At 63.1% G+C, this 26779-nt stretch overlaps 1 protein-coding gene across 1 annotated transcript in view; it reads left to right on the plus strand.

Annotated features, from left to right (window-relative positions):
• Positions 1-8792, plus strand: part of COL6A3 (collagen type VI alpha 3 chain) — a 65893-nt gene extending 57101 nt beyond the window's left edge. The window contains exons 40-44 of the mRNA XM_087819490.1: positions 550-962; positions 1788-2051; positions 3021-3116; positions 7143-7307; positions 8027-8792. Of these exons, the coding sequence (XP_087675616.1) occupies positions 550-962; positions 1788-2051; positions 3021-3116; positions 7143-7307; positions 8027-8067 (979 nt within the window). The 3' untranslated portion in view covers positions 8068-8792. The remainder of the gene's footprint in view (positions 1-549; positions 963-1787; positions 2052-3020; positions 3117-7142; positions 7308-8026) is intronic.
• Positions 8793-26779: the final 17987 nt, after the last annotated feature.

Here is a 26779-nt window from a genome sequence, read left to right on the forward strand (position 1 = left end):
AGACGAACGGGGCGGGTCTGTGCATTTGTGTTCAATTAGGATGCTGTTCTCTGTAGGGACTCAAATAGACAGAGAAACGGTGCCCCCCCTCCCCAAATTAATACAAACAAAAAGTCGGGGAGAGAGAGTGCTCGCCAACTATAATTCTCCAGCGCAACACAGCGTTTCGCTGAGTGGACCTGTCTTCCAATGAGAGCGGCTATTAGCTGATTGTTATTATTAACAGTAAGAATGGTCATCATTTCAATATTTATTGTCTCTACGCTCTCCCTGCTTTGTATGTTATAAACTGAAGATTGTCAGGAGTATTTACAGTACAATAGAAGCTTTATTGTTAGTGAGTCTGTTATTTTACATGCTGTTCGGTATGTTCTCTTTGGCACGGGCCTTAGAAGGAACCGAATATATTAATATTAATACCTAAAAGCTACAGCGCGCCTATGACAAGACAGGACACTCTGCACAGCTCGCTGGGTTACGTCTCTGTCCGTTTTCGATAGCAGGCAGAAGCGCAGACGGGTTGAAGCAATACTGAATTTGTTTTAACAGAAACACTCCAAATAATGTTACTTCAAGTCCTACATCCAAACCGGTGACCACGACCAAGCCAGTGGCCGCCACAGGGCCGGTGACCACCACGACCAAACCAGTGACTGTGGTCAACATGCCGGCCTCAAAGCCGGCTGCCTCAAGACCCTCAGCTGCAAGACCTGTGCCTGCCAAGCCCGAGGCCACAAAAACGGCCACGGTCAGACCTGCAGTGGCCGCGAAGCCGGTGGCACCCGCGAAGCCGGTGGCACCCGCGAAGCCGGTGGCACCCGCGAAGCCGGTGGCACCCGCAAAGCCAGCATCTGCAAGACTCCCTGCCGCCGCCGCCAAGCCAGTGGCCACGAAGCCTGAGGCCCCCAAGCCCCAGGCGGCCAGGCCAGCGGCCACCAAGCCAGCCACCGCCAAGCCCACGGGTAAGGGAGCCACTGCCCGTGACATCCTCGGGCGCTGTGTCCTGGGCGTGTCCCTCAAGGCCTGTTTACAAAGCAATAAAAACGCAGTCACTGATCTGGGACTCACACATCTGGGTGATCTGTAGCCTAAAACGGGGGTGGGGAGCCTTTTTTCTGCCAGGGGCCATTTGGATATTTATAATATCACCTGCGGGCCACACAAAATCATCAACTTAAAAATTAGCTATGGAAAAGCTCCTAGATTTATTGAATTTCGAGTTCCGCCTGCGGTTGCCCAGGCAGGGCCAGACCTAATGGCAGGGGTAGGAGGGCTAATGGGACCCAGGGTGTGTTATTTTATTTTTTCTCAAAGAAGACGCTAGAAGATGCTATAGAGCGTCACAGACTGTACGGCAGGGAGGAGGCAGAGCGTCTGCGCTCGTAGAAAGCTCACGGGGACAGTCTCCGTCCGATGGACAGAGCGAGGGCAGCGATCCCTGTAGAAGATTTCAGGTCCTGCCCTGCGGTCTCGTGACTCAGCATATTTTAAATCGTGGGGCTCATTCTGTGGCACGCGGGACCGTGAACTTTCAGAGCGTCTCCTTAACAAGAGAGACTCTCAGAAGGAAAGGGGTTGGTTAGCGCGCTGGCGCCTGAGGCACGTTTTCACGACTATGACCCACCTCACACCCCGTCTCCGATGGCAGACGACCAGCGTTTCCCGGGAACTTGAACGGGAAACGGGTCCCCTGCCTACCGACACCTGTCGCTCAGCTTCCGTCTCTGGCCTGCGTGTTCCCGCCGCGTGGGTTTTATTTACCTCCACGCTGTGTTGGTCTCTCCCAGTCAAGGCCGCCCGGGAGGTCCAGGTGTCCGAGATCACCGAGAACAGCGCCAAGCTGCACTGGGAGAGGCCGGAGTCCCCCAGCCCTTACTTCTACGATCTCACCGTCACCTCGGCCCACGACCAGGCCCTGGTGCTGAAGCAGAACCTCACGGTCACGGACCGCGTCGTCGGGGGCCTGCGCGCCGGGCACACGTACCACGTGGCCGTGGTCTGCTACCTGAGGTCCCAGGTCAGGGCCGTCTACCACGCCAGCTTCAGTACAAGTGAGTCTGTGGTCCGCTGGAGAAGGGTCGGCCCCTGACTTGGACGTAGATTATAGACGGGACCCACAGGGACCAGTTCTCGGTCCTCAGACCTGCCCTGAAATAAGCAAAATCCTTTATAAACGAGACAAATGCAGGACAGGTTCCTTGTGACCTGTTGCCCGGCCTTTGGGGGTCCGGGCAACTTTATAGAGGGAGCCAGGTCCATACGGCCTGGGGGCTGCCCTTCCCTGGGAGGAGGAACCCGGCTGGACCGATGCCCGCGACGTCCACCTGTCAGAAGCATTTTCCACGGTCAGTGAACAGAAAGCACCCGAGAGAGAGTCCCTGGCTCCTCAGGGAGTAAGCGAGGCGTCCGGGGCAGCATCCCCTCCCCTGCCCCCGGGCTGGGGCTCTGCCCTTTGCCCTCTGTGTTCCCCGGGCTCCCCTGTGGCCCCGAGGCCTGGCCCTGCAGCTCCTCCAGCCTCTAAGTTACTGACACCCCACCTCCCCTCTAAGTCCTTCTAATCTCCCCTCCCCCCAATTCTCCTTGACCCCGAATTCTCCTGGGGGGTGAGGGGTTGGCCCACCTTCTCTCTCTCGGGGCCAGTGCTGTCCAGATCAAGGCGCTGTGCTCGAGGGGAGGGACCCCCACCAGCCACCTCGTAATCCATGGAGATAAGAGCCCAAAGACCCTTCCGCCCTGGGACCCCCTCTCTTGCCTGGAGACAAGAGGTTCGGTGGGAAATTGAGGAGATTTGTTCAAAGCGCAGAGACTTGCTGTTTGTTGAGATGAACGGAACCAGCAGACGGCAGACATCAGGAGTCCACGGGGAGCCTGCTGGGGCCTCTGTGTTTCCACGGCCCACCCCTCTCTCAGCCCAGAGACGCGAGCTCGCCCGTCCTAGGACCCCCCGCATCCCCCGGCCCCCCCAGATCCCCCGGCCCTCCAGCTTCTGAGTTACCGACCAGCCGCGTGTTCTTTTACAGAGAAAACCCAGCCTCTGCCTCCGCCCGCGAGGCCGGCCGCTAGTTCCACCATCAACCTCATGGTGAGCACGGAGCCGCTGGCCGACAGCGACGCAGGTGAGTTGCGGGCCCATCAGCAGCCCCAGCGCCGCCTTCTCCCAAACGCCCCGCGGCCGCCTGGCGTCCCCGCCACCTGCTGGGGTTCTGCCCGCAGGCCGGGCGACTCTCCGGGGAAAGCCCCAGGTGCCCGCGAGGCCCAGCACGGTCGCCCTGCGTGCTCCAGCTGTCCGGGGCAGCCGACCTGGCCGGTCCCAGGGCTGCTTTGGGCGCCGCAGCCAGGAACCCACGTACCATTAGTCACTTTGCCTCGCACTCCGGCTCTTGTGCAGAGTAGGGTGTCAGCCACTCAGCGTCCTATCAGGTAAAGAACTGCTCAGAGGGACACAGGCACCCGGGGGGCCCACGGCGGACGTGGGTTTGGAAGTGCCCCGGGGGCTGCATGTTCTGGTCCCACTTCCCTGAGCCCACCCCGGGCTCCGGCCGTCACACCACCGCCCGCGAGCCCGAGCCAGGGGGTGCACGTCTGACGCTGAATCGGGGACCAGCGGGTGTGTCTCTGGACTGACCGCGGCTCCTCGCTTCCTGTCCTGGGCAGTGGGCTCCCGGGGACCCGGGATCTTGTTCAGCAAACACGAGCCGGGGTCATTCACCCGCCAAGCGCCGGTAATCGAAACAGCCGATGTGCTTGGCTCGCTTTCTGCAAAAGATGCTGGTACGCACGTCCAGGCCCGAGCTCCACGGCCGTTGGATATATTCTTGTTTCACGGGCCCCGCGGTGCAAGGTTTTCCCGTGGGGGGCTGGTCGCTTTTTCGGTGCGTTGGCCGCAGTGGGGGAGGAAGGCACAGCTTCCATCGGCGTTTACGCCGGTCCTCGGCGAGATGAACGGCTTTTGTCCGGTGCCCAGCTGCGCTGGACTTAAAAGCAGCTGCGCCTTCCCGCGGGTGTCGCGTGGTCAGCAGCAACGAGCGTTAATTCTTATCAGCGAGGATCCTCGCTGTATCTCTGCTGTAAGCTTTTAAGACGTTGTGTCCCCATCTTCCTGTTTCTGTGGCGTCTGAGCCCCGTCTCGTCTGTGTTTAGGTGCAACTGGGTGGTTTCTGACTCCACACCTGGGAGCAGAGGCCTCTTGATTCTTTAATTGTTTCTAAAGGGAATGTTCTCTGTCGCTAGAATCCATTATCCCACCGACAGACTTCCCCGTCCCTGGATGTGTGTCTGTGTCTATAGCTGTGACCTATAATCTATAATCTATACCTATATTCATTCCGGTATCTATACATCTATATTATCTATACGTCTATATCTATCTATCTATCTATCTATCTATCTATCTATCTATCTATCTATCTATCATCACCTATCACCTATCACCTATCTATCACTGATCAATACAGCCATGACCCATACTGACACGTGGCCCCAGGCCCTTGAGAAAGAAGGTAGCGGAGCCCGGGGGGCCCGTCACTATTACGCACGCGGGTGTGTGATGCGGGGGATGAAGGAACCGCTGAGGGAACCGAGCTTCGCTTAGAGCAGTTTCTTCCGGCGGCCGGTGAGGAAACGGTCGGCTAGGCCCAGCCAGGCGTTTCCCAGCCCCCGCAAGTCTTCCTAATGGAAAAACTGATAGAAGGACAGGAAACGGTCTCCTCTTGATGGAAACTTATGGGAATGATTCAGGAGCTCGTGGCAGGTTTCATAAAAGCTTTGAATGTTATGATTTTCGGGTGAACGGAAACAATGAAAGCGGGACTGCAGAGGGGGGCACGGGGTGGGGAAGAAACCTTAACCCCAGCGCCTCTGATTCTGCTGGTCAGCAGTTTTCTGAGCCCTGCCCCGGGGGCCCTGCCCGGTGCCTGAGCCCCCAACCCACCCCGCTCCGCGCCCGAGGCACCTCCGTCAGGCTCCCCGGCCCGGAGCTTGGGCCGAGAGGCACCCCAAGAACCTGCAGGGAGCCCCCAGCCAGGGGCAGGACAGGCGCCCCGGGAACTTGAGGGCCCGACACCTGTGCACACCGCCAGGCACAGCTCCTTTCCCCGAGCGAGTGTGGGAAACGCGCCATTTCCAGCAAACTCGGTGCCTCCGTGAGAGAAAGTGGCCGGGAGTGAACCCCACAGCAAGTGCGGGGGTGCTCGGGCTCCCTTACGTGTGGTCCAGAAGGGACGCGACTATATAAACAGCGTCTCCTTCACATAAACACACGATCCTTAAACAAGAATCTGGCTGGGCTCTTATTTTTTTTTATTTTTTTTAAGACTGAGACACGAATTGAGAAGCAGGCAGGTGTTTTCGATCCAGGCGGCCATCGGCAGGTTTCCTCTCTCCCTGGGCCGGAGAGAGAAGAGTTTCCGAAACTGGAGCTTGTGTGTCTCTCAAGGCCCCGAGCGGTCTGTTCAGATGAATCTAGGCCTCTGTCCTTTGTTCTGACGAACACGTGACCCGCAAACCCGGGCCCGAGTGTTCCTTCGCCGTTTCACGTGGGTGTGGACTCCCCGCGGCGATTCACGTCCACGTGGAGACACGAGTTCCGGGTCTGTCTTCAGACTGGGGCCCCGTGGGATTGATCCACATGGTCACAAAACAGCCCATGGAGCATCCGCGGGAGCACACGCACACACACGCGTGCACACACACACGTGCACACGCACACACACGTATGCCAGTTTCGAGAGCTCTCTTTCAATTAAATTAATTAGGTGTTTACTTTAAGATGTTTAAAATTCAAAATGGGTAAACAGAATTAGGAAATGAGAGCTCGCCTACCCCCTCCCTCCCAACCTCCTGCTTCACCCCCTCTCCCCTCCTTCTATAATTAAGTTGTGTTGAAAATTCCCCCGGGGGGTTGACCATTTTTAAACAATATTCATACTTTCAAAGACAGGAAAAGGAATGACTTATCCATTTAGTAAGCAACTTTTAAAACACACAGTGCCTGTATTCTCAGGGGTAGCACGTGTATTTTGCATCTAAATATCAATGACCACAATATGCATTATTTTTTCCAAAGGTATATTTTCCAGACAATTCAGGCAAAATTAAGTTTTCTTAATGACCCACGTGGCTGCGGGTCAGGGCCCCTGGGCGTCAGCCTGCGTGGGGAGGGCCCGTGAGCCGGGCACGTTAGCCGCTCACGGAAGCACGTGGCCCCCGTGCACACAGGGAGTTTCGTGGGAAGGTCTGCGTTTCCCAGACTCTGGGACAGCGGCTGGCACTGCGCCCCTCTCCCAGCCCGCCCGCGGTTCCCGGGCAAGTCGGTAAATGCGTGTCGCACTGGGCGAGCCGCGAGCTTTCCTCTCGGCTCCGCGGACAGCGCGGCCTTCGCGGGGCAGCTGGGCCGCGTCAGGGGTGCGTGTTTCAAACACAAACTCCCTTAGGGGGAGGCCGGGGGCGCCTCCTCAGAGCCGCTGCGCTGGGACCCGCCGCCCTGTGACCTGGCACCAGGCAGCACCTCTCCTCCTATGTGCTTAGTTTGGCCGGTCACGGAGGCGCTGGGCTGCACACACATGGACACACACATGTACATACAGGCATGTACACACACAGGCCCACGTAAATATGCACACACACAAACATATACGCATGCACAGAGACACACAGGCACACAGGCACATGCACACGTGGACACACACACTCGTAAAGGGTTTTCCCACGTTAACTTCTATTTTCTACCTAGTTGGCTTGTAGCGAGAGGCACGGCCTTATTTTTGGACTATATTCTGCGAATTGCTATCTGGCCAAGGAGTGGGAAGCACCACGCCTGGACACCTGGCTCCCTCTGTGGGGCCTGGGGAGCGGCCGGGGCGGGGCGGGAACACAGGTCGGTTCGCCCTCGCGGTCCTGGATCCCGTGAGACCCGACCCTGGGGCCCAGCGCAGTTTGTCCGGCCCTGTCCGGGTCCGATCGTGTCTGCTGCTCACGACGCTCTGCGCGGTCACAACCCCCCGTGTGACAGCGAGGCCTGAGGCTGGGAGGGTTTGGGGTGTCGGCCCCTCGCCCTTGTTTCTCCTCCAGCAGCCGGCGGTGGCCTCGGCAGGCGGGCGGGCGGCCGGGGCTCTGATGAGGCCTTTTCTCCCTCGCCCTTGAAGACATATGCAAGCTGCCCAAGGAAGAAGGGACGTGCAGGAAGTTCGTGCTGAAGTGGTACCACGACCCGGAGACCAGGAGCTGCGCGCGGTTCTGGTACGGGGGCTGCGGCGGCAACGAGAACAGGTTCGACTCCCAGAAGGAGTGTGAGCAGGTCTGCGCCCCAGGTGAGTGGCCGTCCTCCTGCGGGCGGCCGGCGGCTGGGATGAGGGGGGCCCGGGTCCAGGGGTCGTCTTTTCAAGACACGGGGATTACAATACGGTCGACGGGAAGCGAAAGACAGATCGTGCCTCGGATGACGGAGGCTCCAAGCCCGGGGGGGGCTTTCTGAACGGCTATTGCTTCTTAAGTCATCCTCGCGTCCTGGCATTTCCGCCAGTGAAGAAACATGGGCCTCCCCATGGCGCCCTCGCTCTCGGCAGTTACTGAAGCCCGTTATTAATGCAATAAACACGGTTACTAGAGAAAAACCGAACACGTGCAGATAGTGCCAGAGACAATGAACCCATCTGGGCATCTTTAAATAATTTGCGTCCTTTAATGAATAATATCGATCCCGGGGCCACCCGATGTCTCCATCACACTGGGCGACTCGGTTGGTGATAAAACGCCAGCTCCTCGGACAGCCCGCGCCCGGGCCGGCCGGGGCGGGGTTCAGTCTGCACGGGGACCCCGCTGGGGGTGCGGGCGAGAGAAGCTCAGGCAGGAGGCGAGCCCCCGACCCCAGGCCGAGGAGCTCTGGGGACCAGTGAGAAGGGAAGGGGGGGTGGGCGCTGAGAACCAGAGGCCGTGGGGTCGTCCGGCGAGCAACAGTGTCCTTTCGGGTCCGTGACGCGCCTTTCCCCTCTCTTCCCTCCCGCCACCTGCCCGCTCCGCCCGCGCTCAGTGCTCGTCAGCCCCCGAGTCATCGCCACCATCGGGACCTAGGCCGAGGCGACCAGCGACACTTACCTCTCAACGAAGGAGTCAGCCCTGTGCCAGCGTCTCCGCAGCCGCTCTGGGCGCGGGTCCCGGGCACCTGCCGTTTCACGCTTCGACTTACACTCGGACTCGGGGAGCCGCCTGCGCACGACCCGTCGACATGGTGCTAGTGTGCCTGGGACCCGCGCCCTGCCCCAGGCAGCTTCCGCGTATACTCCGGCCGCGTGACTGACCCCGCGGCGGGCGGGCGTCCGCGCCCACACGTCCACACGTCCACCTTCCCCTGCAGCTTCACGCCTGCCTGCCCCGGGCAAGCGAAGGTCTAGGAAATAGCCCCGAACCTCCCAGCCGCCCCTGCCCTCCGCTCGTCCGGCTCCCCCCGTTACGCAGGACAGGAGGTGGAGAGCCCCTCCCGGCCCACAGGCCAGCGTCGGTTCCATTCCCTGCCCACACCCTGGGGTAGGTTCCCAGAGGATTTTCTTTTTCTGAGGCCTCTGCCGAGGGACGTGGTCGGAGGGAAGCGGGATCTCTTGGCCTCTGAGCACTGTCCTGGGACCAACGCCCCGCTGAGAACAGGGAGTCCGAACGGATATTCTGGCATTCCTCTCATGCTGTGTGGTTTTGTATTTTTTTTTTTTTTTTGGTGCGGGGTTGGGTGGGGTCTAATTTTAATTTTAAAGTTTTTAGGAAATTTATACAAAGAAACTTTTTAATAAAGTATGCGGAAAGTGTCTCAGGTTCGGTGGTATTTGCGGTCTTGTTTCCACAGCGCCTGGGGGCAGAATCGCCCGCAGGTCCAGGGGTCGGGTGCAGGGTCTGCCGGGAGCTGGGCCCGGCCCTGACAGCGGGGAGGGGGGCTCAGACCACTCCCCGAACTCGGGCTGTTTCTCTCAGGGCCTGTCTGCAGGGAAGGGGCCGGGTAAGTGCCCCGGCTGCTGCCCCGGGCGGCGGGCTCCCTCCCCGCCCCACGTGCTGCGTTGCCCCCAAGGCCGCGGTGCAGGGGCCTGGCTCTCATCCGCCGCGGCCCTGAGTGCGCTTGGAGCGCGGCCTTGGTGGGCATCTGCTGGCAGGCGGGACCCACCAGGCTGCGCAAACACCGCCTCCGGCGAGAACGTCGCCAGCAGAGCCCTGGGCCCCAGCCCCCCACTGGGGGCCCTCCCTCTCCCAGAAGGAACGCTGCCCCCCGGGCACCCCAACAGTGCGTGGATCCGCCTTCCCCGTATGTTAGTGACGCGTGGGTGGCGTCTTACTGGGGACTCCGTGACGGGACAGCAGGGAAGGTTCAGCCCACGCCCCGCGGTTTGACTTCGGACAAGGGCCCTTCACAAGCGGCCTCGGCCCAGGGCTGCCTCCCGGCTCCTCTCCCCGCAGCTGCTTAAATCCCCCGTCCTCAGGCCGCCCGGTGTGGGCGCTTTGACCCAGAAAACCAAAGCCCAGAGGGTGGGGGGCGTCTCGCTTCCGGCCCAGTTCCCGTGAGGTCGGCCCCCCATTAGGACAATTAGCCGCACACAGCGAGGTCACCGCTTCTGCGCGTTGCTCGATGAGTTCTGACGAATGCAGGTGCCCAGGCCGCCCCCCACGCCCACGCTGGGGGCCACCCCTGTGAGCCCTGCGCCCCGGCCGGGGGAGAGACCCCGCGAAATGAGGGGGGCGAGGGGGGTCCTCGGTGCCCGCGTGGCCCAGCCGTCCTGCAGCAGCTTGCTCCGGGCGGCGGGCTCCCAGGTGGTCTCCCGCGGGCGGGAAGGGTCCTTGGCTGCCGCGGGCGCCAGAGGCCGGGGCCGCGGGGCGATGACCCCCGGGGGGCGGCGGTGACGGAAACGAAGGTGCGAGGTGGCGGCCCCGAGACCAGAGGAATGACGTGTGGGCTCTGGGGACCTGCGGATCCGAAATCTGCAAGAACTGATGCCGTCTCTGTGCCCAGTTCCGCTTCCCACGTTTGTTCCCACAAAGAAACTGAAGCGAAGCCCGTCGGCGGCCCCCACGCGGTGGGCGAAGGGAGGTCCGAGAGGCGGGGCTCCTGCCCGAGACTCGCCACCCCCCGCGGGGACTCGGGTGCTTCCTCGGGCCTGGCGTGCCCCCGACCCCAGTGCCCACCCAGCTCTTTCTGGGGAAGCCCCAGGGCAGGCCCGGCCGGGTGGTCTGGCAGGCGGCTCCCGGCAAAGGGCACCCGATCTGGATTTGGGAGCAAGAGCTCACCTGGGCCTGGGGTGAGGCACTGAGGCTTCGGGGCGTCGCGGCAGCTGGTGTGGCCTCGGTTAACACCCTTCCCTTCACCCGGCGCAGCTGTGATTCGCTCGCCTGAGGTCAGGCAGCCCCAGCGGCAGGGGTCAGGGCCCTGGCTGTGCAGATGATGACACCGAGGGTCAGAGGGTCCGGCTCGCCCGGCTGTGACCCACGGGAGGCCGTGTGTCAGCCGGTCACCGCGACCCAGAGGCTGCCCGAGCTCCCGGGGACGAGCTGGTCCTGCGGGACCCTCACGGCGGTTCCCCAGGGGCCTGGGAGCGTTTCCCGGAGGTCGGATGTGAGCCGAGGCTCCGCCTCCGCCCAGCACCAGGGTGCCCCGCCCGGCCCCCCACCCAGCACCTGAGCTCTCCCAGACAAGGCTCCCTCCCCTCCCCTCCCTGATTCCAGGTTCCCGACCTTGTCGTCACTGGGGGAAGCTGGGCGTCCCCGCCCATGTGCAGGGCTGTGCAGGGGGCGGCCGCCTGGGGCCAGGTCACGGGGGTCTGTTTGGGTTCAACGGTCAGCACATCGCAGTCCCTTCGTCGGCGTCTTTGCCGGATTTGTGAACATAAGTGCCCTCGACCTGCCTCCCCTCCCACCCGCTTCACAACTTCCTCCGTGAAGAGTCCGTGAAGGTGAGTGGGGCCAGTGTCATGGACCCGAGGGGTCGGTTCTAACTCCCTCTCCCCAGTGGGTCACTTTCAGGGAAGAGCTCGGGTCTCCCCGCCGGAGGGGCCAGGTTCCCTGGGTTCACCCATCTGGGCGCGGCTTCCGGAGAAGGGGGCTGAGGGTGGTGCCCAGCTGCTGGGCCATGACCAGGGGCTGCCCGCGGGCCTGGCCCCTTCTCCGACTTCCGTTCCCGGGTCTGAGCTTTGCCGCTGCCGGTGCCCCCCACCTTCCCTCGGAGCCAAAGTGCGGGTGGTGAGCTGCTCTTAGCGCCACCGGGTCCCCAGGGGCCTTCCTGCTCGTAGGGACAGGCCACCCGCCAGCGTCCCGAGGCTCAGCCTGGAGCCAGTTCAAGGGCCCCTTCCCTGTTACCCCTGATTCCGCCACCCACACGCTGGGTGTAAATTTGCCAAAGAGCGAAACGCCAGGAAGGAGCGTTTTAAAGCCCAGTCGTCAGAGCCCAGGCACGGTTGGCAGCGGGTGACAGGAGTCAGTGGAGGAGGGAGGGGCCTCAGTGCGTCACGGGAACGCCGGCCAGGTGACGCCCCACCCGGACCACGGGCACAGCGTTCCCGCCCGAGCGCTGCTGCAGGGAGTCCTCCAGTGGAAGGGACGTGGGCCTGGGCGCAGGGAAGTGGCCTGAGCCCTGTCATGGCCTCGTAGGGATAATTTTTAAAAATTTTATTTACTTATTTTGGTGAATCCTCACTGGAGGATATTTTTTCCATCGATTTCTAGAGAGAGTGGAAGGGAAGGAGGGAGAACCACGGATGTGAGAGACGCATTGACTGGTCGCCTCCCGCACGCATCCCAACCGGGGCTGGGGCTCGAACCTGCAACCCCGGCACGTGCCCATGACAGGGAATTGAACCCAGGGCCCTCTGGTCTGCGGGTGGGCGCTCTGACCGCTGAGCCAAACTGTTCAGGGAGGGACGTTCTCTCGTCCGCAGCTCACAGGCGGGCGCAGAGAGGGGGCGGGACAGGTAGGTCAGACGGCCGGACAGTGTCGTCAGGGGCCCAGGTTCCTTCCATCTCCCTCAGGGTGTAACAACGGTCTCGTGTGGACGTGGCGACGTGTAAAAGAGACGGAGGCCACCGCGTCTGAGGCCGTCTCAGGCCTGAGGAAAGGTCCCCCGATGGCTCCCAGCACCCCCCCGCCCCCCCCCCCCGCATCCCACGGGCAGAACCGGCTCCCGGCCTCCCTACGCCAACCGCCGGCGAGGACTGAGGAACAGGCCCCCTCCCTTCCCGGGCCCGGGGTCAGGGGGCTCTGCCGAGGGGGACGTGGCTGACCGTGGCCGGGGCTGGGGGCACCGGCTGGCATGTGCGTCCGAGGCGCCGCGTTCGGCCTGCCCGGGTTTGCCTGTCGGGGGCCGGGCCGGACACTCCAGCCGGCACGGCGCATCCCCCACCTTCCTGACTTTCTGACGAGGCCACCGATCCGGGACCAGCCCTGACGCCGTGACCCGTGACGCCGCCGTGGAAAACGGGAATGACGAGTTTGGTGCGGGCTGTGCGGGGGCTTCAAGAATGCCTCCGTTTTCGCCGCTCTGACTTCAGCGGCAGAAGAGGGGACCGGCGACGGAGGCGGGGCCCTCAGTTACCCACGATGAAGGCTTGTCGGACTCCCCACCTCCCCACGGGGACGAAGGGGACGCGGATGAGACACGGCTTCGGGAGAACAAAAGTACACATGAACCTCTCCAGAGACAAAAACTTGCAGGCGTTTCATCCTATTCAGAATAAAGGTCCCAAGTTGGAACATAGTCTAAGCCCCAGCCTGAGTCGCCCCGGGCGGAGCTCAGGGCGCTGCCTCCTCCGGAGACGCCCTGGGAAAGGCCTGCGCGGGCCGGGTCTGCTCAGCCTCCGCTCCTGCCCAGGGGCCGGCGGCTGCGGCCTGGAACGTGCCCGTCGGGGCCCGGGCGCCACACAGGGTCGTCCTTCCTGGGGAGCAGCCGGCAGCTCACCCGCCAGCTCAGGCCCTGTCCCCGCCCGAGCCGCGCAACCGGGACACGTGGCCCTGCAGGACGCGGCCCGGGGCCTGAAGCCCGCGTGGGGTCAGCGCTCTCGAGGACGGAGAGGCCTCCTGGGCGCGGGGCCCACGCACAGGCTTTCTCGGGCCTTTTAAGGAAGCACGCCGGGCCGCGGGGGCGTGGCGGCCACGTTCCAGCTCGCACACGCACACACACGCACACGCACACACACGCACACGCACACACACGCACACGCGGGACCCATCGCCCGCCACGGAGCCGGCGCCTCTGCCAGCGTGGCGGCCTCAGGGCTAAAAATAGCGGGCGGAGTTCTCCAGGCCCCGGGTGGCCGCGGTTTTCAACTGAAAATACAGGAGCTCGTGCTGGGTCGCAGGGGCGCTGGTCTTCCCGGCTGGGCAGAAGCTCTCACCCGAACCCCACCCCAAGTTCACTTCTGGTTCTCGGGGTGCTCCACCTGCGAGCCGCCTGCCGGACGCTGTCCGCTGCGTTCGGCGGCCCCAGGACCACTGGCCTTCACGTTGTTTTCCCGCATCACTTGGGAGCGTCACCGGGCGACCCCCGCCCTTCCCAGCCTCAGCTCCGGCCGCTTCACGTTGCTTTTCTAAATTTAAAAGCTTCTTCGGTGGTTTAATTCCTCTTCTCATTTCTTTGAAAATTAACTTGGTGAACCTCAGGGTTTGTCTCTTTAAACTCGTTGGTTCGGCTGTGAGCTTACTCTCCGGGAAGGGTTTCCAGCTGATCACGAGGCGCGTGGGGTGGCAGATGGGGGCCAGCTGGGCGGCCGCGCCGCGTCCCTTTGATCCCGCGCCCATCCTCCCCAGCGGCGGGTGTGAGTGAACCGCGAGGAGCCGCTGACAGGCTGGGCTGACGGAGTCGCCGGCGTCCCCAGAGCTGGGAGCCCGTCCACGTGCCCTGAGCACGTAAGGACCCCCCTTGGGAACAGCTGCGGTCGCCCTAGTGGGCAACGGGCCGTGCCAGCTGGGGTGCCAGCCCCGAGCAGGAGTCCCCGGCCCGGGGGGAGCGGACTACGATGCAGCCCAGGGTTCCCGCGGTGCCGCCCGGGGCCACGGGGCACAGGGACTGCGGGGCCACCAGGGGCTCCGGCTCCTCAGTCGTGGGGGGAAGGCTCCTCCGCGCTGGGAACTCAACCCGCCGAGCTCATCGGCGTAACAGCTGCGCCGCCCGGGCGAGGCGTTAACACGGGAATCCGCGCGCGTGTGTTGGGGGTTCGGGGGAACTGCACGTTCCGCTCAACGTTGCCATGAAGCTAAAGCTGTTCCAAAAATGAAAGTCTAGCCCCGGCCAGCGTGGCCCGTGGAGAGCGCGGGCCCCGCACTGAGGGCCCCGGGCTCGGCCTCGGTCAAGGGCACACCTCTGGGCTGCGGGGTCGATCCTGGCCCCGCTCGGGGCCCTTGGGGGTCGCGGCCAATCGCTGTCCCTCGCACGATGCTTCTCCCGCCCGCTGCTCGCTCTGAAAACCAATGGAGAAATGTCCTCAGGCGAGGGTAACAAAAAGTAAAAAATAAAGTCTAATAATTAGAAAACCAAAGGCCCAAGGACAGTCTGAGGGGAAGACGTCCCCGGGCCTGTGCTCCCTGGAGAACCCCGGGCGCCGGAGCGTGAACGGGGGCAGCTGGGGAGTTGCCACAGCGATCGGGTGCCCTGTGGGGCCCCCGGCGCCCCCGTGCGAACAGCGGCCCCCTCTTCCTGTGCTGCCCGAAGTCACAGCTGGGCCCCCTCCCCCGGGCAGCCAAAGGGACAGGCCGGGCCGACCCCAGCTCATGGCGGGGCCGCCCTTCTGGCCCCTGCAGGGTATGTGCGGTCCGGTGGCGACTTCACACACGTGGTTCACTCGCCCTCACTACAGCTCCGCGAAGGAGGCGCGGCGGGCAGAGGGCGCGGCGGGCAGAGGGCGCGATGGTGGTGCCCAGGGCCCCGCGGCGGAGCTGGCACGGCAGGGGCGGCTCAGAGGACCCATTCTACAGAGGAGCAAGTTGAGCACTGAGACTCGAGGCCGGGCCGGGGTCGCAGGCTTGGTGAGCGTGGGGGCCGGCCTCCGGCTGCCATCCGCGCTTCGCCAGGCCCGCACCCGCCGATGAGCGCCCGGTGCCCCCAGCGAGGGGGACGCGCCTCTTGGCGGCTGAATGGCACCAAGGAGCAGGTGGGACAGGACTCGCCCGAGGCGTCCTCTCCGAGCGACCGCCTAACACCTGCCTTCGCACGAACCGCCCGGAGGTGCCGCGGGACGGCGCCCGGCCTTCCGTAACCACGGCCGGGGCTGTGCGGTGCTCACGCTGTTCTAACGGGACAAGGTGGCGCTGACTCTCTCTTGGGGGCAGTGCCACTCGTGTCTTCGGCTGTGACGTATTCACGCCCAGGCTGCCCCGTGCGGTGGGTGCGCTTCGGAGGAAGTTACTGCGGCTGGAGCCCCCGAGGTTGGCGGCCGGCGGCCCGACGCTGCTGAGCTGGCGGGCGAGAGGCGGCCGGACGCTGCCGAGGCTGCGGGGTGGTGTCTGCGGCACAGGCTCACGGCCGGGCTCAAGCGACGCCGCGACCCCGAGCCGAGGGTGCTTCCTCCACGGAGGGGCACCGAGGATGCGCTGGGTCTGTCCACGGGCACGGGGAGCGGGCACTGGCTGCACGGCTGTGCCCGCTGACCCCACACGTTTCCACAGTATTAAGTGACGACTGTCCCTTCTGTAGGGCGGCTGCCTGGCAATCGCTCCATCACCGCTTTTCCCTCGGGGGACCTGGGGACCGTCCCTCCTCTGACTCTCGCTTCCTCCCCCGCAGGAGCTCAGCGGGGAGCGCGGCTGAGGGCACCTGGCATCTGACGGGCTTCTCACCCTCGGCTTGGGGACGCGCCAGGGGAGGGGGGGCAGGCTGGTGGAAGGAGTGACTTGCTCACGGCCGAGGGTCGGGCGGAGCTGTTGACTCAGTTACCCGACGGCTTTTGATCCTCCTGTTGCGGAGCTGCCCCCAGGCCCAAGCTGCTCGGCACTTTTTATCCATGCCAGGGACAGAAACACAGAAGCCAGGACTTTCACGTGTACAGATGGCCTGCGGCTGGGAGGGAGGGTGGCCGGGCGTTGGCCGGAGGGGCCGACTCTGTGAAGATACATCCACCAGGCCGGAGCGTGAGGTCGCTTGTCTGGGTCTCTCACCCGAATCCCACAAACACTCTACGTCCCAATATAAGATAAAAAGCAGTATTTTAGTGGTAGCCTGTTGCAAATAGCTTCTTTGTTTTAAAAAAAGTTTTTATTGATTTTGGAGAGAGGAAGGGAGAGGGAGAGAGAGAAACGTCAGGGATGAGAGTCACTGACCGGCCGCCTCCTGCCCGCCCCCACCCGGGCCTGGGCCCTGCCCGGGAAGTGAACCTGTGGCCTCCCGGCTCATGGGCTGAAGCTCAGTCCCTGAGCCGCGCCAGCCGGGAGCTCGCAGATACCTCAATGCTCCCAACCCACGTGAGCGTCAGTTAAACTTGCGCCAACACTGTGACAGGCGCCCTGAAAGCTGGTCGGCCTCGCGGGAGCTTCGGGGAACGTGGGCTCCGAGTGCAGGTCTGATTAGCCCGCACCCGAGGAACCGTCGCTCCGCGGGGCCCGTGGGGCACCGTGGTGTGCGCCGTGGTGTGTGCACCGTGGTGTGTGCACCGTGGTGTGTGCCGGGAGCGCACCCGGCCTGCGGGTGGTCTGGTCGGAGGAGCAGAGCTTTTCCCCGCAGCAGCGAGAAGACGCGGGGGTGAGAGGTCACCGGTCATCTCCTTCATAGACGTGAAAAGCTTTCCTGCAGAAGGAAGACGATTTGTGTTCCCTTTGTCCCCAAGGCTTACACCAGACAGGCAGAGGCAGCCGGTGACGGGCGCTGCAGGGCCGGGATCGGTCCCAGGCTCCGCAGACGCCTGGAGACGGCCGACGGGGGCCTGACTCGTGACTCGGGGCCCCTGGGAGGGTTTTCTCAGGAAACGCTCCGCAGCGGGACGGACGCCGCCCGGGCTTTGGGGAAGAGGCGGCTCTGGGGCAGGGACGCTCAGCGCCCCAGGAAGGCATCAAGGGGCAGAAGGCGCAGCGTGGCCGTCGGAGGACGGGCCTGGACGTAGCTTTGAGGTCAGGCTCCGTTTGACTCCAGTCCCCGCCGCTTGCCAGCTGCGGACCTCGCTGTTGTGGGTAGGACGGGGCCTCCCAGTGAGGTCCGTGTCCCAATCCCTGGAACCGCGACCGGGTTAACTGCACAGCAGAGGGGAGTGCAGTCTGCTACGCGGCAGGTGGGGAGCTCGCCCTGGGCTGTGGGGGGGACCCAAAGCACTCACAGGGGCCCCTCAACGTGAAAGGAGGAGGCGGATGGGGTCAGACGGAGGCGTCGCCGTGGGAGGGAGGTCAGGGCGGTGGAGGGGCCGCGAGCCCGGGAAGGCCGCAGCCTCCCGGGAAGAAAGGGCAGGAGGCAGATTCTCCCCCGGAGCCCGGGGGGGGGGCGCTCTGCCGGCACCTCACCTTCGCCCGTGAGCCCCACCTTGGGCGTCTGAGCTCCGGGGCTGCGAGAGGACACACCTGAGCTGTTTCCAGCCACTGCCTTCGGGCGTTGGTGGCGTCGATATAAAGTGAGTCCACCTGGGTTAGTGTGGCTCTTGGAGCCAGTTTTTTTTTTCTGGTGTAAAGTGCAGATGGTGATAACATCGGTTTCTAGGGTTCTTGCAGGTAAAGTACCTGGCGCCCCACCCGACACATCGTGTGCGTTCAGTAAACAGGCCGTCGGCGCCGTTCCTATGAGAGGCGTGTTTCACGGGTGTCCCCCAGCGTGGTTTAGCTCACAAACCCCACCTCGCGCAGCCTCCCAGCCCCTCGCCTGTTCTCCCTGCGTCAGAAAACTCCACCCGAGGGTGCAGACCTACAGCTGCCGGGCTCCCTCGCTCCAGCTTCTGGGAACAGAGTCCCCAAGCGCGTGGGTCACGGGACAGCCCGACTCGCTACCCGAACTGCGAAGCGCCAGCCTCAGTGGGCACGTGGCCGAGCCACGGGGCCTAACAGCCAACGTGGGCTCTCCTCCCGGAGCCCAGAGCCCGGGGATATTACCCGCCTCGGCCGGGCAGTTCCCCAGGCTCGGATCAGTGACTGATAACTAATCTCTGATTTTCCTTAGTTACAAATATTTTGCTTATAAATAACAGACATCGCTAAGCAATGGAGGGATTTTTGATGATTCTTGAGTTGGCTTAGAAATCAGAAGACTAGGCTCACGGACTGGATGCCATCTGGACACCGTTTCTCTACATAAACAAGTAAAAGCTAACTGTCTGCTCTCACTCTGCACGCTCGCCCTTCGCCGTGACACGCGCACCCCTCTTAACACGGTAAAGGTGGCGCAAATTGTATTAAGGAGACCAGGCCAACGGGAGAGATGTTTGCAGATCAAGAGAGAGACGGAAGAAATACAGATCAGGGTGGAGGCAACAACCAACTTCTGAGCCGGACGCAGAGAGCGAAATGCGGGAAATATCGGTGCCGTTAACATAAAGATGCCCCAGGCCCTTTGCACGGCCGTCTGCGCCGGGCCGGGCGGGTTTAGCGGCGCTGCCTCTGAGATGCCGGCACAGGCGCCGGGCCGGGGCCCGGCCTTCCGCGGCCAGGCTTACCCCCTACAGCCGGTGCCTCCTCGGTCTCCTCCCCGTGAGGCCCGGCCGCCGCCCGGTGGGGCTGCCGTGAGGACTGCGCGAGTCACGTTTCAAGCAGGGCCCTGCCCCGGCGACCGCGCTTCTGGCAGTTCATTTAAAACACCGAATACCACGTCTCCTCAGTACGGCACAGGCTCTCCCAGCTTCCTCTCGGCTTTTGTTATCGTAAACTCTCACGTTTTACCCCACTCTGGTTTCTATGCAACTGTTCAAACAGCTGATCCAAGGGCATCCCCCTTTTGTTCGCTTTTCAAAACTAAAAATTGAGAAAATTAGCCGCCGGGAAGATGGCAGCCGACCCGAGAAGCCACGGAAGAGAAGCGTTTCTTCTAAAAAAGGAGCCGCGCTGAGTAAACAGCCCCGAGGGGTCCGGGTGCGCTCCAGATGCGCCGTGATTTATGGCAGGAAATCTGGGCCAGCCCGGCCGCAGTTAAACAGCGCCGGGGATGGAAACCAGATGTGGGCCCTCGGCCTCCCGGCCGGAGGGGGGGGGCCGGGGCCGGGGGAGCACATGACCGGGGGACACACGGGGGGGCGGGGGAGGCAGGCCGGCCAGCCGGGCGCTAATGGAAACAAAGCTCCCTCCAGAGCCCGCTCGTAAAGGGCCCGCCGGCCGGAAGCCCGCAGCCGCTGGAGCGCACACGTTTTATTGTAACGTCTGTTCCCAGGGAAACGAGCTGGAGAAGGTCAGATGTTTCTGTTCCCGTGGAGTCCGGAGGCCACGTGTGCGAGCGCGTGGAAAGGTGCGCCGTGCGCCACGGAACGCACCGCCACGAACCGCCCCGGCTCCCAGTTAACCCGAGGGGCCCGCTCCCCGCGGGCTGAGCCACCGGCTCAGTTTCATTCTGCGCGTCTCCCCATCGAGGGCCAGGCCGCCGGACACAACGGGGGCCAGGACCTGGGACGGAGCCGGGGCTGTCGCCTGGGGGCCAATGTGGCCCAGAGACCGTTTTCACACAGTCCACGGGTTAAGAGGGTTTTTTTAAAAAAAATATATCTCTAAAGGGCTGTGGGGAAAAAAGATTATGAAACAGGATTGTGTGCAGCCGGCAGAGCCCCAAACATTTACCGTCTCTCGTCCTCGGTAGGAAAGCTGGCTAACCCCGGGCCTGGGGGACAGCGCCCAGCAGAGGCCAGCCTGCGTCACCGGCCAGCGTGATGACGGTCCTTACAGAGGAAACGGTTCTTAGAAACCCTTTTGCGGGCCGGAGCGCGCCGGGCGGGGCGGGAGAAGGTGCCGCGGGCCTGGGACACCCCCGAGTGAGGCTCAGGACGGGGCGGCTGCCGAGGCCACGCTCGCGGAGCCGGATACGGTGGCGGGTCCGACAGGAGAATCGGCCTCACCAGCGGCCGCGGGAACTGGCTGGCGGCAAAGCGCTGCGCCGAGCACGTCCCGGATGGTGCGTTAACTCCCTTAGGACCTCAGAGGAGGGAGGCCCGGGCCCGGGGGAGCGGCGTTTCCACCGTGGACTCGCCCTCAGAGGCGGGCGCCGCGGACAGAGTCCCGCCCGGCCCACAGCTCGGAGGGCAGCGTCCTCGCAGTGCGCAGGCTGAAGGGGACCGAAAGGAGACCCGGGCGACCCGCCCGTCCTCTCCTCTCCTTCAAGAAGCCGCCAGAGCAAGGCCCTCAGCACTGAGGTGTCCCGCAGCCGCCTCCCGATTTTATTGCCCATGGAATCTGAAATGCGCTGCTCACGAGCTCGTGTGTTACCACCGCGTAGACACGGCTGAGACTGTTCTGCTCACGAGCTCATGCGTTATCACCGTGTAGACACGGCTGAGACTGTGTTCTGCCCATGAGTTAGCGTGTTATTACCGTGTAGACACGGCCGAGACTGCTCTGCTCACGAGTTAGCGTTATTACTGTGTAGACACAGCTGAGACTGTGTCCTGCTCATGAGTTAGCATGTTATTACCGTGTAGACACGCTGAGACTGTGTGTTCTGTTCATGAGTTAGCGTGTTATTACCGTGTAGACACGCTGAGACTGTAGACCTGGTGAGCTCTGTGGCATTTACACGGTGGCTGGACTTCAGACCCTATAATCCGCGCCCCGTGTGGGCTCCGTCGCCTGTGAGATGAGACGAGCGGCTTCCACGTGGGGTCAGGGCCTTGGCCGTGCACCTGAATCCCGGCTCCGCCCCGAGCCCGCTGCCCCTGAGACCCTCCCCCGGCAGCGCCGAGCTCTGCGAGCTGCGGTCACGGGCCTCGGGGTCGGTGCCAGGGGCCCGGCCGCGGCCTTACCATCTGCCATGGCTCACGCCCGGTGCCTCAGGGTTCGGGAAGCAAATGACTTACATCGAATCCTTATTAATAAAAGGACATTTAAGCTGCCCTGACGCTGAGGACCCTTCTCGCGCGCACTCGGGCGGGTCTTTCTCACCCGGCTCTGTTGTTCCTAAGTCGCGGAGGTTTCCTTAGGACGCTGACTGTGGTGCTAGAGGACGCGGGCGATTTCCTCAGGCCGCTGCAATTTCTGTGGCCCTCCTGGGGGCTCCTTCTGTCTGGACTTTTCCCGTTTCCATCGTCAACCGGGCCGTGGCTGACGTCCACCCTTCGGTCCACCTTTCCACGGGGGCCGACTCCCGGCCAGGCCAGCGAGAGCCTCTGGGCTTTGCCGCCATAACGCCGGACGTCAGGATCCTTTGCTTCAAAAGGTTCTGAGCTCACTTTCCTCTTTGGTTTATGGAAACAGAGTAATCGATGGTCGTTCTCTGAATATTCTGGTTTTCCATTTGAAAATTATTAATTTGTGAAGATGGTAAGAACTGAAATTATTTCAACCTATTAGAATACCAGTATTAGTCATTAGTCTCTATTTTGGAAGAAAAAAGTAAAAAGATTAACATCAGGAGCTTCCTTGGTGTGTCGGGTCCTCTCTGGCCGGGTCCCAGCCCCCGGACGCAGATGCGGACGCACATGGAGAAGCCTCAGGGGCCTGACCCCTGGGCGGGCCGAGCGCCCTGTCCTCCCCAGGCCGGTCACCGCGGCCTCTGGGACCCGGCCAGCTGGCGTTTCGAGGAGGATTCCTTCCCCTCTTGGCAGCAGGGCGCCCGGGTGGAGAAGGGGTCAAGCTTCGGCCTGGGCGTCGCAAGCAGACTTTACAGACGGAGGCGACGGGCAGGCCTCAGGGAGCCCGGCAGCCCCGAGCCTGCTCGCGGGAGGAGGCCCCTTGTCCATGGGGGACGCACCCTGTGACCCCCAGGGGACGCCCCAAACCAAAGTCAGCACTGAGCCGGTGTGCACTGAGCTTTCCTCTCCGCACACACCTACCGGAAGTCTAACGTGTAAATGAGGCGCAGTCAGGGGTTATCACCGTGGCTCTAAAACAGCAGTTAAAACAAGGTCCCGCAGTGAAGGCCACGCGAATGCGCCCTCGCTCTCCTCCTGGCTGCTGACCTGGTTGCCCAGCCGCCCGGGTGGCTCACGGCCGGGAGCGGGGCGTCCAGTGTGGGGACGCTGGACGAGGGGGTGACTGCGGGCCCCTGTGGGACGCCGCGGGCAGTGGGAGCTTTCGTCCAGCCACTCGGGACAGCGAGCATTGAAAACGCATGAACCGTCCGTTTCCGGGCTTTTCCGCTTCGTGTTCCCAGGCGGCGGCTGACTTCGGGTGACGGCAGCTGGCGGCCCCGGTGCCTCGCCTTCTCGGCGGCAGAGCCGGCTGGGCCTCCCCGTGGCTGCGCCGCACGCTCAGGAGCCGCGGTGATCTACTAGCTAAGGGGCTAAACGCTCCCGGTCAAGGCACCGGTCACACGGACCCGCACCAGCTGGCCGGTGCGCGTCTCTCAGTTAAACCCCGCAGAGCCTCGGACGCTGGGCCTGGAGCTGCCCCCGCCTGAGGGAAGGGAGGGCGCAGAGAGGCAGAGCGGGCGCAGCTGCGGGGCAGGGCTGCCGGGGACCCCCGTCGCTGTCCTGGGGGCCGAGCCTGCCTGAGGTGTGACGTGTGGATGACACGCGTTCCCGGGGAGCTCGTGGGGACGAACGAAGCAGCAGGTGAGATGCAGGCGGGTGCTCAGGACGTGCGTCCTTCCTTCCGGCCAGGGCCGGTGTGGGGGCCCCCGGGCCCTGTGCCCAGCGCTGCCAGCTTCCTCGCGGTTGTCCCCACAGCCACTCTGTGGGGCAGGGTCCCACCTCTATGTCACTGTCCCCTTCCCAGGGGAGCTGAGGGACCTCCCCAAGACCCCCCGGCCACCGAGGGGCTGGGCCGGGACCCACACCCAGAGCCCCAGCTCTTTGCCTTCTCAGGAGCTCAGGGGTCTGGTGAGTGACGGACCCACGACCAGCCAGGAGGGCCCAGGGGGAGGGACACAGAGGCCAAGTGCCCAAGAGGGACAGGAATGGGGACGGTGCCCGAGAAGGGAGGCCGCCCCGGCCCCTGGGTGCTGGGAGGATGGTGCCAGAGGGGCAGGGAGGCCCCAGAGAGGGAGGGGCTTTGGGGGGCTGCTCGGCGAGAGGGTCCCCACGTTCCTGCGACAGAGCTGCCGGGGGCCGAAGCCGGGCTGGGCTGTCAGGACTGAGGCTCTGACACGTAGGGGAGCCCGGGAGCGTCCAGAAGAGGTGAAGCCACGTCTGCTGCGCCAGCGTCCGAGTTTCTTCTCTGGCAGACGGACTCGCAGCTGATCCAAATGCCCCCGCATCCATCCCAGCACTTCCAGACGGCCCCGCGCTCGGCGGGCGCCCGGCGCCCCTGCAAAGGCCGTTTCCGGGAAACAGACGCTTCACCAGAGAAGCTGCCCAAGGTCGCTCGGGACCGAACCAGAACCGCTCTCACCTGTTCCCCGAGAAGGCGACTCGCGAGCGACTGTCGGTGGACGGAACGGAAGAGACCCTGGCGTCGGCCTGAGGGTCCTGGGTTCGAGTCCGGCCAAGGGCACGTACCTGGGCTGCAGGCTGGATGCCCGGCCCGGTCGGGGCGCAGGAGGCAAGCAGTCCATGCGTCTCTCACATCGACGTCTCTCCCTCCCCCCCTCCCACTGTCTCTGAAAAGCGACGGAAAAAACACCCTCAGGTGAAGGTTAAAAGGACAATGATAACAGAAGAGGCGCCGCCCGTGGGCACGGGAGCGGATCCGAAGGCCCTCCCCAAAGGACGCGGTCAATCGTTTTACTGCCGACGAAGAGAAGCGAGGTTCCGACCCGGAGGCTGCGCGACGCGGGCGACCTCGGGAAAGAGGGCCTGTGGTCGCGCCGACGCAGAGCCTGTGCCCCACGGTTACGCCGGCCCGCCCGTCTGCCCCAGGGGGTTCGTCCCTTTTACACAGAAGTGGAGCCAGAAGGTGTTTGTTACCGATGTTCTTATTAGCGCTAAGCATCCACCGCGGACCCGGAGCAGAAGGGGCACGACAGGCGGAAAGCGGCCAGTCCCACGGCCTCGCCTGCCTCCAGGTGCCCTTCCCACAGGCCTCCTTGTACTTCGTTCTGTGTGTGTGTGTGTTTGGTTTTTAAACTGTTTCTCATGCAGTCGGAGGAAACATTTGTGTAGCCTCCGGTAACTTATTAAAAACGCAAAAATAAAGAGCAAGAAAAGACTGGAGGTTCCAAAGGGAAAAATGAGAGCAAACCGAGGGAGGCGCAAAAATGAAAAAAAAATTCTATGTTCACTTTGCAAATAAAGTGTATTTGTGCAAAATGAATTCAAATTAAAATAGTATGAAACGAATAATAGCGACAAGAGAGCTACGATCAATGTAAGGAAGGGATGTCTGGTGGAACGTTCAATAAATACTCAAAAAGAAAACTTCAAGAGGCTTTTCTAATTTTTAAAAATATGTTTTTATTGATTTCAGAGCGAGGAAGGGAGAGGGGGAGAGAGAAACATCACTGATCAGCTGCCTCCTGCGCGCCCCCGACTGGGGGCCGAACCCCCAACCCGGGCTCGCGCCCCGACCGGAACTGAACGGTGACCTCCTGGGCCCAGCTGGACACTCGCCGCTGAGCCACATCCGCAGGGCAGAGGCCCTTTTAATTTTAATTCAGTAACAGGTGTTGCTGAGAAACGTGCCTGTGAATTAAGTGGTAAAAAACCCGCCAGACACGACGGCAGGTCCGTAAGAGTGTCGCCGGAGCGCAGCGGCCACGGGGTGCTGTGGACAGACGGTGGTTAGAGATGTCACCCTGGCCGGGGACGCTGCCGTCCGCGTGACCGTCACGGAGACAACCTACAGGCCAAGTTATGAGGAAAGGGGGAGAGGTAATAATTTGTCGCATTAACGTGATGCTGGAGAGGGCCCGATGTAAGCAACGCTCCCAGGCAGCCACGGGCGTTCCCGGCGTCGGGCCCGGGCGCGGGGAAGCCCAGCCACCGGAGAAGCGGCTGTGGCCACGGGGACATGGAGACAGCCGGTGTCCCCGACAGACGGCTCAGCCCGCCCACCCCCGGCGCCTCCTCGCGGCGTTCGCGCTTCGACGGGTCCCTTGGTCGGCACCGTCTCATGACCGCTCTCCCGGGCACTCCGGAGGGCTGGTCTCCAGCCAGTCCTGCTGGCTCACGCCCAGCGGCCACTCCGCCGTCCAGCGCGAGGGGCCTGCGCCCTCCCCAGCAGACCTGGGCCCTCAGCCTGTCGGCGGGGCCGCCCCGAGGGCTCGACCGCAGCCCCGGGCAGGGAGGCCTGTCTGCCCGCCGGCCCACGTTCCTCGGGGCCCTGTGGCCGCGCGAGCCGACCCCCGTGGCTCCAGCCCCCATTTACTCAGCTCTCTGCGGCCTGCTTTCCCCGCCCAGACCGCTGTGCGGCTTCGGTCTCCTGGCTGAGCTGCAAGCGACACAAGACTATAATCTTTTGTGGAGACAAAAACACAGGTCTGAAAATTTTAAAAATCGGCGCTGCTTGACTAAACGACGCGGTTGGCACTCGCGTGCGGCCGCCACGGGGAACGCCCTTCGCTGTCGCACTTGTGGTTCCTGCGAGTCTCGGTTCTGCTCCGGTCGCGAGACCAGCTCCTCAGAGTGCGACTGCAGGCTGCCCGAGGCTCCACGGGCTCAGCGCCCGCCCGCCGCCGGACGCACGAGATCCCCCCCAGGAAGACGGCTGCGCCCTGCCCCGGGCGCCCGCTCGCGCCGCGTGCTGTGGACCAGCTGCGCCCGGCCCCGCTGGCGAGGGGATGCGTGCGTGCTGGCGAAGCCCTCCTGTCCCATTTCCTGACCTCAAGCTGCAATCGCAGATGAAGGAAAAAGCTCAGGACTTCAAAGGAAAATCGCAGTTTAATTTCCTGGCGGAGGCAGTTGCGAGCAAAGCCGCGCAGCTGTCCCGGACATGACTCTGGGGAGTCACCGCGCTCGTGACATCGGGCCTCTGAGGCGGCCATCAGGACAGCCGGGTGGGGGCCCCCTCCGGGCGGCCGGGCCGGGCGCAGATGTCGGGTTGGGGTTTCTGGGGGCTGTACCTCAGGGAGGCTGGCCTTTCTTTCTCCCACCTGCTAAATAAAAGATTATCTGTCCCCGATTTGGGTTTTTTTTTTTAAAGGAGCTGTGTTGCTTGTTGAATTCACGGGCCTGAGCCGCCCGGGTCCTCTCTGCGCCCTCCCGGGCGGCTCACCGCCTTTCCCCCCGCGAGGCGGACCAGGACAGGAGCACGGGCGCGTCTGCCGTGTCTCTTCCCAGCTGCAGACGGACCGCGTGTGCCCGGCGAGGGGGCGGCAATGAGGGGACAGCACCTCCTGGGTGACGGGCAGAGCTGCAGGCCCCTGGGCCCCGGGCGGCCCTGTCATTCTCTCCAGCGCGTCGGGGATGCTTCTGGGAAGAGGAGGGTGTGGTGCGTCAGGAGGAAAATATGAATTTCCCCCACGGTGAACTCACCATGTGAGCTTGGGAGGCTGCCTGGCCGCCCTGGGCTGCGTCCACGCTGGCGGAGAAAGGGCAGGATTCCTCTGAGCTGAGGGTTGGCATCACCTGGCGTTCGCTCCCAAATTCCTCCTCAAGAGCTCCATCCTGGAAAGACGGTGCCAGGGGCGAGCCAGGGGGTCCTCGTGCCAAGGGAACGGGCGGCTTGCGATGTTTAAGCACCATGCTCCCCACTGCAGCCCGTGGGATAGAGAGGACCCCGTGTTTAAAGACACCCCCCAAGACGGTCTGCGAAACACGAAAAGGCAAAGTGTGCGATCGAAGCTTTGGAGGCTCCATGGGCAGAGGCTCCGAGCGGGTCAGGGCTGGGGGCGGAGGGCGGCCGGCA

This window comes from Miniopterus natalensis, chromosome 8 (assembly GCF_054644295.1).
Source record: "Miniopterus natalensis isolate mMinNat1 chromosome 8, mMinNat1.hap1, whole genome shotgun sequence".
NCBI lineage: Eukaryota > Metazoa > Chordata > Mammalia > Chiroptera > Miniopteridae > Miniopterus > Miniopterus natalensis.